The 13,742-nt window shown below is 38.6% G+C and overlaps 1 protein-coding gene across 2 annotated transcripts in view; it reads left to right on the forward strand.

Annotated features, from left to right (window-relative positions):
- Nucleotides 1-13,742, forward strand: part of PREX2 (phosphatidylinositol-3,4,5-trisphosphate dependent Rac exchange factor 2) — a 285,395-nt gene that overhangs the window by 71,115 nt on the left and 200,538 nt on the right. For both annotated transcript variants that reach the window (XM_061123437.1, XM_061123438.1), the window contains exons 3-6: nucleotides 1,978-2,100; nucleotides 4,338-4,442; nucleotides 9,657-9,758; nucleotides 12,968-13,129. In XM_061123437.1, the coding sequence (XP_060979420.1) occupies nucleotides 1,978-2,100; nucleotides 4,338-4,442; nucleotides 9,657-9,758; nucleotides 12,968-13,129 (492 nt within the window). The remainder of the gene's footprint in view (nucleotides 1-1,977; nucleotides 2,101-4,337; nucleotides 4,443-9,656; nucleotides 9,759-12,967; nucleotides 13,130-13,742) is intronic.

The following is a 13,742-nucleotide window of genomic DNA, read 5'->3' on the forward strand; positions in this document are numbered from 1 at the left end:
TATATCTACTACAGTGGGCAGAAATCCCTTAGAAGAAATGGAGTAGCCCTCATAGTCAACAAAAGAGTCCAAAATACAGAACTTGGATGCAGTCTCAAAAATGACAGAATGATTTCTGTTTGTTTCCAAGGCAAACCATTCAGTATCACAATAATCCAAGTCTATGCCCTGACCAATAATGCTGAAGAGGCTGAAGTTGAATGGTTCTATGAGGACCCACAAGACCTTCTAGCACTAACACCCAAAAAAGATGTCGTCCTCATTATAGGGGACTGGAATACAAAAGTAGAAAGTCAAGATACCTAGAGTAAAAGGCAAATTTGGCCTTGGAGTACAAAATGAAGCAGGGCAAAGGCTAATAAGAGTTTTGCCAAGAGAACTCACTTCTCATAGGAAACACCTTCTTCCAACAACATAAGAGAAGACTCTGCACATGGACATCACCAGATGGTCAATACCAAAATCAAATTGATTATATTCTTTGCAGCCAAAGATGGAGCAGCTCTATATATTCAGCAAAAACAAGACCAGAAGCTGACTGTGGCTCAGATCATGAACTCCTTATTGCCAAATTCAGGCTTAAATTGAAGAAAATAGGGATAACCACTAGACCTTTCAGGTATGACCTAAATCAAATCCCTAATGATTATACAGTGGAAGTGACAAACAGATTCAAGGGATTAGATCTGATAGACAGAGTGCCTGAAGAACTATGGACAGAGATTCGTGACATTGTACAGAAGGCAGTGATCAAGACCATCCCCAAGAAGAAGAAATGCAAAAAGGCAAAGTGGTTGTCTGAGGAGGCCTTACAAATAGCTGAGAAAAGAAGAGAAGCTAAAGGCAAAGGAGAAAAGGAAAGATATATGCATTTGAATGCAGAGTTCCAAAGAATAGCAAGGAGCGGAATGCCAGGGAAGTATAAGTATAATGCCACAGAATAAGTTCTGTGCCAGGCACCTGTGTGGATGACAGTGAAGAAAATGGGAAAATAGGATTTGGGAAAAGAAATGGAGGGTTATGAGGATGGTGTAGAAGATGGGGAATTTTTTTTTTTTTTTTTTTTTTGCCAAGATCTTGGAAACGTTTGAAAGGAAGAAGAAAAATAACCTCAAGTCCAAAAACTTTCCAGTCTCTGAGGGGGAGGGAGCTGAACCTTGTGTGAGAGGATTACTGGAGGGGCCTGGAAGGCAGGATAGGGGCCACTGTGACTTCCAGGCTCTGACTCCTGAAGAGCAAATGATTTGGATGGTCCACTGGTGCAGAAAATGTCTGCACAATACCTTCAGCTCACAAATGTATGAGCATTTCCTTTTAAACCATAGGGAAGGAAAACTGTGAAGAGTTTGGGGAAAAAAGAGGGGGGAAGATAGTAAATGAGAATCGTGGTACAGTTGTTACTACTCATTTAAACTATGCAAGTAATCATTGATATTTATTTTGGATCCTAACTTGCTCCGTTATTTTACTGAAAGTGAAAAATCCCCACGAATTTTATAGGCATTTCTGTTTCCCATTGGATTGAGTACTAACTTATCTGTTCTCCTTACCATGGAGTATTTTATTAATAGCTTGGGTGCTTTTGGTTGCAAGCAAAAGATTCCTGTCACTCACAGGAACATGACGATACTTTGACTCTCATAGCAAGAACTTCTACGGGCAGAGAAGCCCTTCCTCAAAAGCCAGCCAGCAAGTCTGGTTTTCTGCCTGCCGCCCACTGTCGTTTGTGGGATGGGACTGTCATGCTTGGATTCAGTCACTTGGGATTGTCCTGAGAACCTGGATCAGGTTTTCGGTGGTTCCCAGAATTGTGTGGGAGGAGAGTGGACGTCCAGACAGAATGGGTGCTCTGCCAGCCGGGTGGGTGGGAAAGGGCAGCTCTCCACCAGTGTTCTCAATGTGGAGAGAAAATACTATATCCCCATAGGATTTTTTCCCCAACTTGCCTCACTATTGCATTTACACATTTATTTACAGATGCTGTTCTCAAACATTGAGGATATCCTTGCAGTACACAAAGAATTCTTAAAGGTCGTGGAAGAGTGCTTGCATCCAGAACCTAATGCTCAGCAAGAAGTGGGAACCTGCTTTCTTCACTTTGTAGGATCAATTTCTGTTTATTTTTAAAGCTTTCCCCCCTAGCATTGAAGGTTTCCCTTTTGGCAGAGTAGTATGTGGGAATTCAGTGTTAGAAGTAAAATCTGACACCAAAAAAAAGTTTGGGGTCGTTTAAGGCCAGTGAAATCTTCCACTTAGAGCCAGAAAAGGGGAGGGGGCCTCGCATCATCCATTTTATTCAGTGAAGAATAAACAGGCTTTTCTTTTTTCCCAACGAGTTAGTTTTTCGCATCCGCTGTAGCTTTGAATTCTAATGAATATTCAGGCTGTTCATAATGAATGGATTTTTATGTTTCTCTCAAACATGGAGCATTTCTCTTTTGAGGCAGAAAATCCTCACTCTTATAATGGTGCAATGAGCCTTGTATTAGTCAAAACGTTCCCTTGTTCATTGACTTCTGACAAACCTGGAGGTGAACAGACCTGGTCCCTCAAGGTACACACATGCTTGCCTCTGAATTTTTCTGAGGCTTGTACGGAGCAGTGCAGAAGAACAAGCCAGTATTCAGTTATTTCACATTATATGTCGTGCTTGTATGATCATTTTCACTTCTTTACACATGATAGCTGAAATTATTTATGCCGTCAATTTGCAAGGTAAGAAGGAAGCCACCTGTATAGTGAAAATTGTTTTCAGAATTAAAGGGCATTCATACTGACAAAAGAAAATAGTGCTTCTATTGCTATCATTCTGCTGTTGCTAATTTTCAGAATACCCGTTGGAATCCATTTATTTATCAACATGCTATATGACTAGTGTTCTGTTTAAAAATTGTGTATGAGTATTTTATCATTGAAATCCATTTTCCTTTATTTTTGATTTCTAGTTAGTCTTTTATAAAGTAATGATGTGTAGTTTCTAGATCTATATATGTAGTGAGCAGACTCTATACATGTTGTTTTAAGTCAGAAAATATTCCGTAAAAATAATTCTATGAAAGAGAGAGACTCCTTGAGTATAGGGAGATGACACTTTCCTTGGGTACAACTCTTAAGTCACGTGTGTTTGTGTCCACTTAATCCAGACTGTTCCCCTTCATGAAAGAATGCAGATCTTCTGCCAGCTGGAGTGGTTGCTGGCTTACTGACTCATGGGTTGCACATGGGAATCTTGCTCCCTGACATCCATTTCCTCAGTAACACACTATGAATCTGTCAGCCACAAATTTAGCTAAACTATTTCTGAAGTTTGTTTTCTTTTGGTTCATACCATCTCTTGAAATAAAGTCATTCAATCAATTTTCTACTGGCTGTATAAAATGCATATCTTAGAAATTTCAGAGGACACACTTCTCTTCTACTCTTTGATCATTTTCTATGTCTTCCTCTTTTATTTGGACTGCTTTGATAGATATTAATCATCGTCACTTGTGGAAAACCTTACAGATGGAAGAGAGCTTAGAGATCAGGGTGGTGTGACATTTCTCCTTTTAGGAAAGTATCCTTTCTGTAGCCCCTGAAGATTGTTCATCTTGCTTTTACTTTATCACTTTTAGTGATAATTCTAATTGTTGGAAAAATCGCTGTATTAATCCAGAATCTGCCTGTCACTGCCCATCAAGGCCTTTGCAGTTTGCACCAGTGGTCCTAGTTTTGTGTTTCGGAGCTACAAAGATTTGTAAATCCTTTGTAATAAATATGACAGATATTTGAAAGTAGCTACACTTCCTTACTTTTGTATACAAACAAGTATCTCTCTCTGAGATGACCTTTCAGGTGTAACATCTTTAAAGTCTGTCATTATCTTAGTTGCTTGTTGCTGAATATTGTCTACTTTGTCAGTGCCCCTTTTAAACTGTCCAGATTGGTGCATGTGACCCGCAGGGCACTATGTCCTATTCCTCTTTGATCTGACACATGGTTTTCCTTCCACCAAAATACATTCTTCCCTCTCCCTGATCTTGCCTGGATGTGATATCTTTTCTAAAGCTGTAACTGAACCCTGCCGGTAAAGCTAAATGCTCTCTTGTCTGTAATCTGCCACCACTTGGTTCATTTACCTTTTATTGTGTACATCATACTGGATTATAATGAATATAAGTCTGTCCCCTTCCTAGATCCATCCCCTTCATGGATCAGAAAAAATAAACATATTCCTATATACACACAGTATGGCTCTTGAAATGTAGTAAACACTTAATAAAGTCTGTTCATAAACATCACCCTTCATGTTTCAAAATGGCTAATAAAATGACTCTAATGTATTCTTGAATTTACAGAAAGACAAGTTTCGCATCTATGATGAATATTGTAGTAATCATGAGAAGGCCCAGAAATTGCTCTTTGAACTTAACAAAATAAGAACAATCCGGACATTTCTTTTGGTAAGTATATATTTATGTGTCACCATATGCTGTTATTTGTTGATAGGTCCACTGAGAGCCAAGGAATAGCATCAAGGTAGTGTTAGAACTGCTTGTGTGACATCTGTTTTTAACATATCCCTGCTAGGAAGCTAGAGAGTCCTTTGAGAAATGTAAGAAGTGAGACTGTAAATCAACGGTACTTCAGTAAATGTATATAGTAATAAGTTGAGTTGGCTGAAAAGTTTATTCTGTGTTTTCTGTTATATCATATGGAAAAGCCTGAATGAACTTTTTGGCTAATCTGATATATACCCTTAAAATCACACACACACACACACACACACACACACACACACACACACACACACACACACACAAATGAATGAATGAAATGAAAAGAAGTGAGTTGGGAGAAGCTTGTTCATGGAGAAACACTGCCATGCCCTCTCCTGGTTGATGAGCTACGAGACCACAGGTTTTAGTGAGAGAAGACATTTATGCCAGAGTTTACATTGCTTTTATATTCCTCCAGCCTCTAGAGTTTCATTTACTGCTGCTTAGAGAGCTCTAAGTAGGGCAGTGACAGGAAGGAAACACTTTGTGGGGATGGTAGAAAAGAATTTTCAAGACTGACCTTTCTCCTACATATATTCTTTATTCACTGTCCATAATAAGAGAAAAATCTGTATTTAATTTCTTTAGAATAGTACAAATAAATGCATATTTTGGCAGTTACTTAAACATCATAATTGCCAGTGAAAACCTCACTGTAAATAGAATTCAGCAATATTTAGCAAGCTGTGGAGTGGACCGGCCATCTCCACCATCCGGTTTTAGAGCCTGGATCAGCTCATTTAAAATGAAAAATAAAATGCCTGTTTACAGCTCATTTCCACTCCCACTATTAGCTCCAGGCAATCACCGGTTTACTCCCTATCTCTCTAGGTTTGCCTTTTCTGGAGATTTCATATAAATGGAATACAATACAGTACGATCTTTTAATGTCTGACTTCTTTGGCTCACTAAAATGATTTTGAGGTTCATCTTTGTTACAGCATGTATTCATACTCCATTCATTGTTATTGTTGAATAATATTCCATTGTGTTTTGTTTATCCATTTGCCAGTTTATGAATAGTGGGTCAACAATTGACTGTGGTAATGGTGGGCCTTGAAGATCCTTGAAGTCATTTCGGAGAGAAAGATTTCTTAGTAAGGTCAGGATATGTCCAGTTTGGGCAGATCTAAAGAATACTATTATGAATATTCATGTACAAGTCTGAGTGTGGATATATATTTTCATTCTCTTGGGTAAATACTTAGAGTAGAATTGCTGAAACAGAGTGAGTTTATGTTCAGTTCTTTTCTTTTTTTTTTTTTTTTTATAATATCTCTAGGGAATACGATATGGGTCTTAACTTAGGAAGTCTTATTTCCCTGAGGCTTGTTATTATTTTTTTGTTTATTCTGTTTTTAGTAACTTTCCTGGATTTAATTTGAGAATCTGTGTCTTTTGTATATGCAGCTGCTGCCTCCGTCTTCATTCAGTTTTTGTTTTATAATTTAGTCTTTCCTTTTAGGGGTCACTCCTCTGACTTTTTAACTTAGTGGTCAGTTGGGAATTTGTCAGAGGTAAATTGAACATCACGATCCATCTGATTTCTGGATCTGTGTGGGAGTGTGGGGGGACACATTCACAGAGCAGGCAGTTTCCAGCTCAGACCTGGGTTTTTCTTCTTACGGGGCCATCATCTCATTTCTTCTCTGCACGTACACAGTCTGACATTTGCCCCGAGCAGGACCGAAGTCTCAGGCTAGCATAATTGTGAGCGTTCCCATTTTTCTTAGGCAGTGTGCTGCATTGCCAACACTCCTGGGTGTGGGATTTTTGCCCTCTGCAGTCCCCTCTGATAGCTGGTTTGCAGGGCCAGTGCTGCTGTGACAGGGCCACCATGCAGGATGAGCTGAGGATGACCCTGGTCGGGGGTGGGGTAAGAGGGGGAGGAAAGGGAAGAGCCCGGGGAAGAATGCCACCAAGTCCTCTGTTCTTACCTGAAGTTCAGCAGTTTTTCATGAATAAACACTTCTCAGTTTGTTGACTCTAGTTGATTTCCAGAGTCCTGAAATTGTTGGTTTTTTCCCCCCACAATTTAGTTTAGTATAATAGTTGTTTTGGGCTTCCCTGGTTGCTCAGTGGTAAAAGAATCCTCCTGTAAGGCAGGAGACACAGGAGATGGTTTGATCCCTGGGTCGGGAAGATCCCCTGGAGGAGGGCATGGCAACGCACTCCAGTATTCTTGCCTGGAGAATCCCATGGACAGAGGGGCCTGGAGGACTACAGTTCATAGGGTTGCAAAGAGTTGGACACGGCTGAAGTGACTTAGCATGCACACACACATCAGTTGTTTGGGGGAAGAGAATTTACTAATCTCTTCTCTCTGCCATGGCCAGAGGAGGTTCCTGCACCTTTGGATTGATGGGGCTCCCTGTGAAGTCTCAGAACTCTGCCCCTCAGGGCACTCTGCTCTCAGCAGCGCTGGGTGTCCACTACATATCCCAAGTCCCAGATGCTGCTGTTAGGAAGACCCTGGCTTTGATAGTTCTTGCCTTGGCACTAAGTGGACACTAATTATCTGGATGACTTTAGGAAATTCATTACATCTCTGGTGTCATTTTCCTTACTCATTAAATAGGGATAAGAGCAATCACCCTTTGGAAAACATTAAGGGGTTACAGATATGGGATGATGATGTTATAATTTTGGGTACTTGCATATGCCATCACCTGAGTAAGCTTTTAGGATTGACAGACTCTCTGGGAGCTTATTTAGGAAATATATTTTCTGTCTACATAAGTAGAGAGGTGACTCTCACAAGCCAGTCTAATAAAGACTTACTGTACAGCTCAGGGAACTCTACTCAATTCTCTGTAATGACCTATATGGGAAAAGAATCTGAAAAAGAGTGGATATGTGTATGTGTATAATGGATTCACTTTTCTGTACAGCATTGTAAATCAGCTAGACTCCAATAAAAATTTAAAAAAGAAAGAAAATGACAACCAACCTTAGTTGTTATGAAGGGAGTTTGTAGTCTATGTAGTACTAGTGGGTAAGAAAATAAAAGCAGGTTGCTGCTACTTAATCACTCTGTGTCTGACTCTCTGTGGCCCCATGGACTGTAGCCCACCAGGCTCCCCGTCCATGGAATTCTCCAGAAAAGAAGACTGGAGCAGGTTGCCATTTCCTACTCCAGGGTACCTTCCTGACCCAGAGATCGAACACATGTCTCTTGCGTCTCCTTCATTGGCAAGTGGATTCTTTACCACTGAGCCACCTGGGAAGCCCCAGTAGCAAGTTAGACAGTCATGGGTTCCTTAGGGTGCTTCAGCCCAGGGCTAGGTACAGGGGGTGGCTGCATGTATAAGGAGTGTTCACTCAATACGGGAACACCAAAGCATCACTGGAAGTAGAATGGTATGTAGATATGTTATTAATACATAGGATTCCTCCGGGGATAGTACCATAACAGGTAGAAAGAGTTATTTTGATGATCTGATTGCAATAGGGGTTGAAACCCCCAAAGAACAGGTTTGAATAAGACCCTTATTTGCTGCTCTGTCTAATGTTGCTGGTGAAGTGAAAGTCATGGAGCTGGTTTTGCCCAGTTGGTTGCACAGATTGGAGCTGAACTTGCTTGCTCAGGGCAGTGGGGGCAGGGGCGGGGGTGGCATTATTCTGCTTCCATCACTGTTCCTTTTATCTCCTTTCCTGCTCAGCACTCAGTCTCTCCTCTTGCTGAATGTAAGACTGTATTTTAAAAGATAGTGGTGTACAGGTTATTAAATTATCAGTATGATGCTTGAGGGGCCCTTTTCTTCCTTTGTTGAATATTTATTACCTGCTTTCTCTGTGCAAGTCACCATGATGGTTGCTGCACAAACAGGTTTTGACACCAGTTTCAAAACTATTTTTTAGGGAATGTCCTGGCAGTCCAATGGTTAGGAATTGGCATTTTCATTGCCAGGGCCCAGGTTTAATCCCTGGTCAGAGAACTAAGATCTCATGAGTCTTGTGCCACAGCCAAAAAAAAGTTTGTAAAAAATTTTCAAATTAAAGCAATTGTTTCTAAATTGGTTTTTTTTTTTAAATTTTTTATATTGTCACTGCTCCTTAAACACAGAATAAAGATGAAAAGCTTAAGAGGATCAAGTCTTTATCAGCATTGATTTTCTTGACCGTCACTTTCAGTAAACGGAAGCTGCTTCCATTTCATTTCAGTGTGATTGCTGTCTTTGAGTTTTCTCCTTTCATCTTGCTTCTGTGGAGATCATATCTGACCTCCTTCTCTGAGACTGGCTGGCCAGTGTCATTGGTGAGGTGTTACAGCTCAAAGTGGTTTAGAGATCACTGGATTAAAACCGGCCTGTATAACAGAGAGGAAAATTAGAACCTTGAAATTGGTCCAAGTTGCATCACTTCCCAGTGGCAGGGCATGGGGAGAACCCAGTCATCTTCAGGCCTGATCTTCTGCATTACCACACAACCTCTCCCTAAGCATGATGTGTATATGTACATGTGCATCTGTTTATTCATCTGTCAGCACATCCATCCATCAGTACATCCATCCATCCATCCATCTATCCACTCATCCATCTCTCCATTAATTCATCCCTCCATCTCTGTTTCTTTCTTTTTCTCAGCACATCCATCCATCCACTCAACATCTCTCCATTAATTCATTCCTCCATCTTTCACTTTCTGTCTTCTTCCTCAGACTTCCTACTCAGGTGGATATATGTGAATTCATTTTCAAGATAAAGACTCAAAACACATTTTGGTCTCTAATCTGAAACGCAAAATTATTTCCTTTCTATCCTGTAAATTTTATTTGTAACTAAATGTGCTTTTCTCGGGCTTCCCCAGTGGCTCAGTGGTAAAGAATCTGACTGTAAGGCAGGAGATGTGAGTTCATTCCCTGGGTAGAGAAGATCCTCTGGAGGAGGTTATGACAACCCACTCCAGTATTCTTGCCTAGAGAATCCGGACAGAAGAGCCTGGTGTACTACAGTCCATGGGGTCTCAAAGAGTCAGACATGACTGAGCATGTACACACACATGCATTTCTCAGAGACAGAAGTTATATAGAGACATGCTTTCACAAGTTTTCAACAGAAAAGTTGATGAGAGAATCAGGCTTAAAAATGTAATTCATTGTCTGTATTTCTACACCAGAACTGCATGCTGCTCGGAGGACGGAAGAACACAGATGTCCCTCTGGAAGGATACTTGGTAACGCCAATACAAAGAATATGCAAATACCCTCTACTTTTGAAGGTACTTTATGTGTTTTCTTCATTGTTGCATTTTCCTTGTACCTGTGTATTTTTGCTGGTGATCTTTTTAAAAATAAAAATTTTCTTTTAAATAGTTTGACATTCTAAAGAAAAGACAAATAACAGTTATTGGGAAAAGATAGCTATTTTGTCACTAATTTATATAGAGAGTAGGAAACAAACGTCCTGGGAATAGAGACTTTTTGTGCTCTTCATAAAAAAAAATAAAAAATACTTGTTTGAGTTACCTGTAGTATAAACACATTAGTTTCAAGATAAATCCCTCTTAAGTACATTATGACCAGTTTATACAGCACTTTATTTTATCTTCAGTAAACCTGCTGTTGGTGTATTTTTTTCCTTTCCCCAACCATTGGTGACTTCTTGATGCTAATGAAGTTAAGGCTAAGTTACATAATCTCAGAGCCTAGTTTTTCAGTCATTATTACAGGTAATGGAGTGGGTCACATGGGATAATAAATAATAGAACATGGAAAGACAGTTATAAGAAAACTCTGCCTCTGGAAGACAGGAAATGTCTATGGTCATAGGTCCATGGCCTCGTTACAAATGATCAAAAGTTTCATTATGGAAAACACATTGTAATGTACTAAGTATTGCTCATAATATAAGGATATATGAATAGATTAAAATAGCAGTTCTGGAAAGGAATTTTTTTGGAAATGTGACATCTGAATAGTCAGTTGGGGGTAGTGGTTGAACATTTGAGTTCTGAGTTCAAGTCCTGCGCCTTCTGCTTACTAGCTGCATGAGTGAGATTGTAATCTAACCTCTTAAAGGCATGGGTTTCATGTATGAAACAGAAATAATGATGATGATATGAAATTATGATAAATACCTAAAAGAATGTGTAAATGTATGTATATCTATGTATACATATATGTATAACTCTGTATACATAGACATACATGCATATGTATTCATATAGGAGTACCTAATAATTGATTTAAGCTATTTTATACAAATCATCTAGCATAGTATGCACTCCATAAATGTTAGCCATTATTACTCATGTGTATTTGATTCTGATTTATTTTAATATATTAACTACTTCTTAGTATCTAAATTAAAAAACAAACTCAGAAATGCTATGGACATACTAACTGGTATTCTTAATTGATTTACTTTTTGAGAAATAGATGTTGTGAATTTGAACTAAAAATATGTTTTTTCATTATAGTTTTTGTCAGTTGCATACATTAGATTTCAATGAAAATTTTCTTTGAAAAGGTTTTTTTTTATTAAAAGAAAACAAGTTTAAATTGCTTGGTTAGCTCATATAGAGAGAAGCTAGCACAGGGATGTCCAGGTCTGTTGAACTGTGGCACAGTCTTCAGGGGGTAGACAGGGTTGATGCAAATGTGACTCCCATCTTTCTGGTAGTCCCTTCTGACCTCTGATTTGGTGACAAATTTGCATGCATTCTCATCACTCCTCTTATTCCTATTCCTGGTTTTGGAATCCCGAGGATTTAAGAATCAGAAGGGATGGTGATATTAAAAGAAATATATCAAGTCAAGTGGTTGTTCTAAATCAACTCATTTCTGATCAAGGATGACCTCAGGTGACCTCAGAGATAGGAACATGGACATATCCTTGCTTTAGGCAGAAAGGTCAATTCAGAGCATCTTCAAGTCATGGAGAAATGACATCTTTTTGCTTTTAGAAAAATTATCATCGCAGATAAACAGGAAAAAACTACTTGTGCAGTAGATATATTGGTATTGATATTTTTCTCCATTGTATCATCAACTGAAAAACTGAGCTGGTATTCTGTTTAATTTGGGTTGGTTTTATTTATTCATTGGAAAACATTAGGGGATTAGGCAGTGTTTTAAAGAAAAGATACCTTGGTCTTACTTGTAGAACTTGAAATACTGAGATGGCCAGCCACCACAGGGTTCATAGCCAGTAACTGACAGATTATTACTGGTCATTTCTTTTGCTGTCTCACAGAATCTAAATTCATGTCTCAACTCCAGAGATACCCACTTGGCACAGGCCCATGGGAGCCCCGGATCATAGCCCGTAGACTGCCTTCACCACTTCACATAATTTACAAGTAACACTAAGACTTGAGGGTTCCTGGAGAAGCCTGCATCTCTCTTCTTTGGATTTGTGATCCAGCACAACTTTTTAAACCTGACCTTGGCAGTGATGTAATGTGGGTCCTTTTGGTGCTGGTTCTGTCAGAGTGTGAATATTTTGAATGCAGGGTCAAAGTTGATGGCAGAATTTTCAACGATAAAGAACATCAAGAGAGCATAACAACTGCATATTTTCCCACTGTGTTAAGAATTTAGAAAATTCTCTTCAAGATTTGCCTCCGGATTTCTCTAATTGTGTTAGTTACATGATGATGGCAACTGTCGTAAGGAAACAAATGACTAATTAAAAAGCAATGTGGTCACAGCTGTCTAGACAGTGGGTGAAGATGTTTAATTTTGTGCTTCTAAATAAGACCTTTTAAATAAGATTAAAGATTACTCTAGATCTGATATCCTGAATGGAAAAAAAAATAAAAAGAAAAAAAAGGAAAAAGCTATTGAAGGGTGTATAGAATTCATTGTAGAGAATAAACTAAGAGGGAAACAACCAAGTTGTTGGCAAAAACAGCATAAATTGCTCCTTTAATGATGGAGTATTGCGGAATTTATAAATTACTTGTTTTACTAGAATATGAGACAGTTTAAAAATTTGTTTTATTTATGACACTTTTTTTTATAGTTTCTCAAAAAGTGTTAGAAAGTAAGGGACTTATATTATTTTTTAAATTATAGGACATAATTGTTTGATGGTTTACCATCACACTAGAGAAATGAAATCAACATATAAAGAAGTCCTCATTTTGGAGTGCAAGTCAAACATAAAAATTATAAAAACTTATAAATCATATTAAAAAATTACATGCTGTAGGTTAGATATTTGATAGTTTGAAAGGGGATATCTAATTTAGTTTTTAAAAACAACATCATTTTAAGGGAAAAGTTAAAGTGACTGTGGTGTATGCAGGTGGTGACACTTATTCATTCAGTGTTTTATTTTGGGTCTTGATCTTGGAGGAGTTTGTGATGTCACTTCTGAAAGTGGTTCTCACGATCCTTGCAGTTTTCATTTCCTGGTCAGTCTGAACCTGCTGTCCCAGAATGCTGAAGATCAAAGGGCGATTTGTTTTTTGTGTATAAACAGGAGTTGCTTAAGCGGACTCCAAGGAAACACAGTGACTATGCAGCAGTCATGGAAGCTCTCCAAGCCATGAAAGCCGTCTGTTCCAACATCAACGAGGCCAAGAGACAGATGGAAAAGTTGGAAGTTTTAGAGGAGTGGCAGTCTCATATTGAAGGCTGGGAGGTACAGTCATCGGACTCAACAATTGATCTTAAAATAGTTTTGTTATGTCTTATGCTGTGCGTAGTATTACTGGCATTGGATGGAACCATAAATGGTCCTTTTTCTAGACAATGGTAGAGGGCTCTAACTATTTCCAAAAAGTGCTGTCATTATTCTTTTTAAATATCTTTAAAGGGGTGGTTAATTGACTTAACTTCAACCTGAAAGTTTTGCAATAGAGCCGATCACAATGGTGTATATCATAAACTTCAATAGCTCAGTGTTTGTGCAGTGTGATAATCCTTTCTCTAGTCTTAACTTTGGTTAGTTGTCCATAACCACAGCCTGAGTCCTGGGGAGAGAAAGATTCCAAACCTGTGTTCTGATATTATTATTTTCAGACTCTAAACTAGGTATTTCATGGTGAATGTTATTCTATTTCATCTCTCTAAATTTGAATTTCTTCATTTCGAAGATGAAGGAACTGGCTGTGACATGATTTTTAAGGTCCACTCAAGATGAAAAATTTTATGGTTTCATGATTTACTACAGAAAGATTCTTTTGAAATGACAAAAAAGCCAATGAAGAGTGATATTCAGAATCTGTAATATGTTTGCAACTGTAGTAATTTTG

This window comes from Dama dama, chromosome 21 (assembly GCF_033118175.1).
Source record: "Dama dama isolate Ldn47 chromosome 21, ASM3311817v1, whole genome shotgun sequence".
Lineage (NCBI taxonomy): Eukaryota > Metazoa > Chordata > Mammalia > Artiodactyla > Cervidae > Dama > Dama dama.